General features: G+C 59.4%; 1 protein-coding gene across 1 annotated transcript in view; it reads right to left on the bottom strand.

The window, feature by feature from the left end:
- EMH_0053970 (uncharacterized protein) overlaps nucleotides 1–512 on the bottom strand; it is a gene marked incomplete at both ends in the record, with an annotated part of 5,225 nt that overhangs the window by 2,862 nt on the left and 1,851 nt on the right. Inside the window, one exon of the mRNA XM_013497059.1 lies at nucleotides 9–506. Coding sequence (XP_013352513.1) covers nucleotides 9–506 — 498 coding nt within the window. The remainder of the gene's footprint in view (nucleotides 1–8; nucleotides 507–512) is intronic.

The raw sequence follows: 512 nt of genomic DNA, 5'->3' as shown, positions 1-512 counted from the left end.
TTGAGGACAGTTAGAGCGGTTGAGCTGGAGGAGCCGCCTGGGTGCTGCTGCTGCTGTTGCTGCTGCTGTTCCTCTTGCTGCTGCAGCTGCTGCAGCTGCTGGAGTTGAATATCTAGAAGCGCGCAGCAGCTAAGGGTTCGCTCCGCATGCATACGTATAGCACCCATGTGCTGCTGCAGCAGCTGCTGCTGCTCAGTTGCATCCTTGTCCTTCGCGAGTTGCTGCTGCTGCTGCTGCTGCTGCTGCAGGCGTTGCTCCTCTAGAGCCCGCATCTGCTGCTGCAATTCGGTGAGCTGCTGCTGCAGCTGCAGCGCTGTAGATACCTGCTGCTGCAGCTCTGCTTCAAGCTGCTGCCGTTGCTGCAGCGACTGCTCCTCGTGCTGCTTCTGCTGCTGCTGCTGCCGCTGCAGTTGTATCATCAGTGCCTCTCGTTCACGCTCTTGATGCTGCTTTTGCTGCTGGAGGTCTTCAGAGTGCTGCTGCAGCTGCTGCAGCTCCGCAGCGTACTGCTG

Source organism: Eimeria mitis, genomic scaffold, assembly GCF_000499745.2.
Source record: "Eimeria mitis Houghton genomic scaffold, Emh_scaff2448, whole genome shotgun sequence".
Lineage (NCBI taxonomy): Eukaryota > Apicomplexa > Conoidasida > Eucoccidiorida > Eimeriidae > Eimeria > Eimeria mitis.
This window is presented reverse-complemented; position numbering and strand designations above follow the sequence as displayed.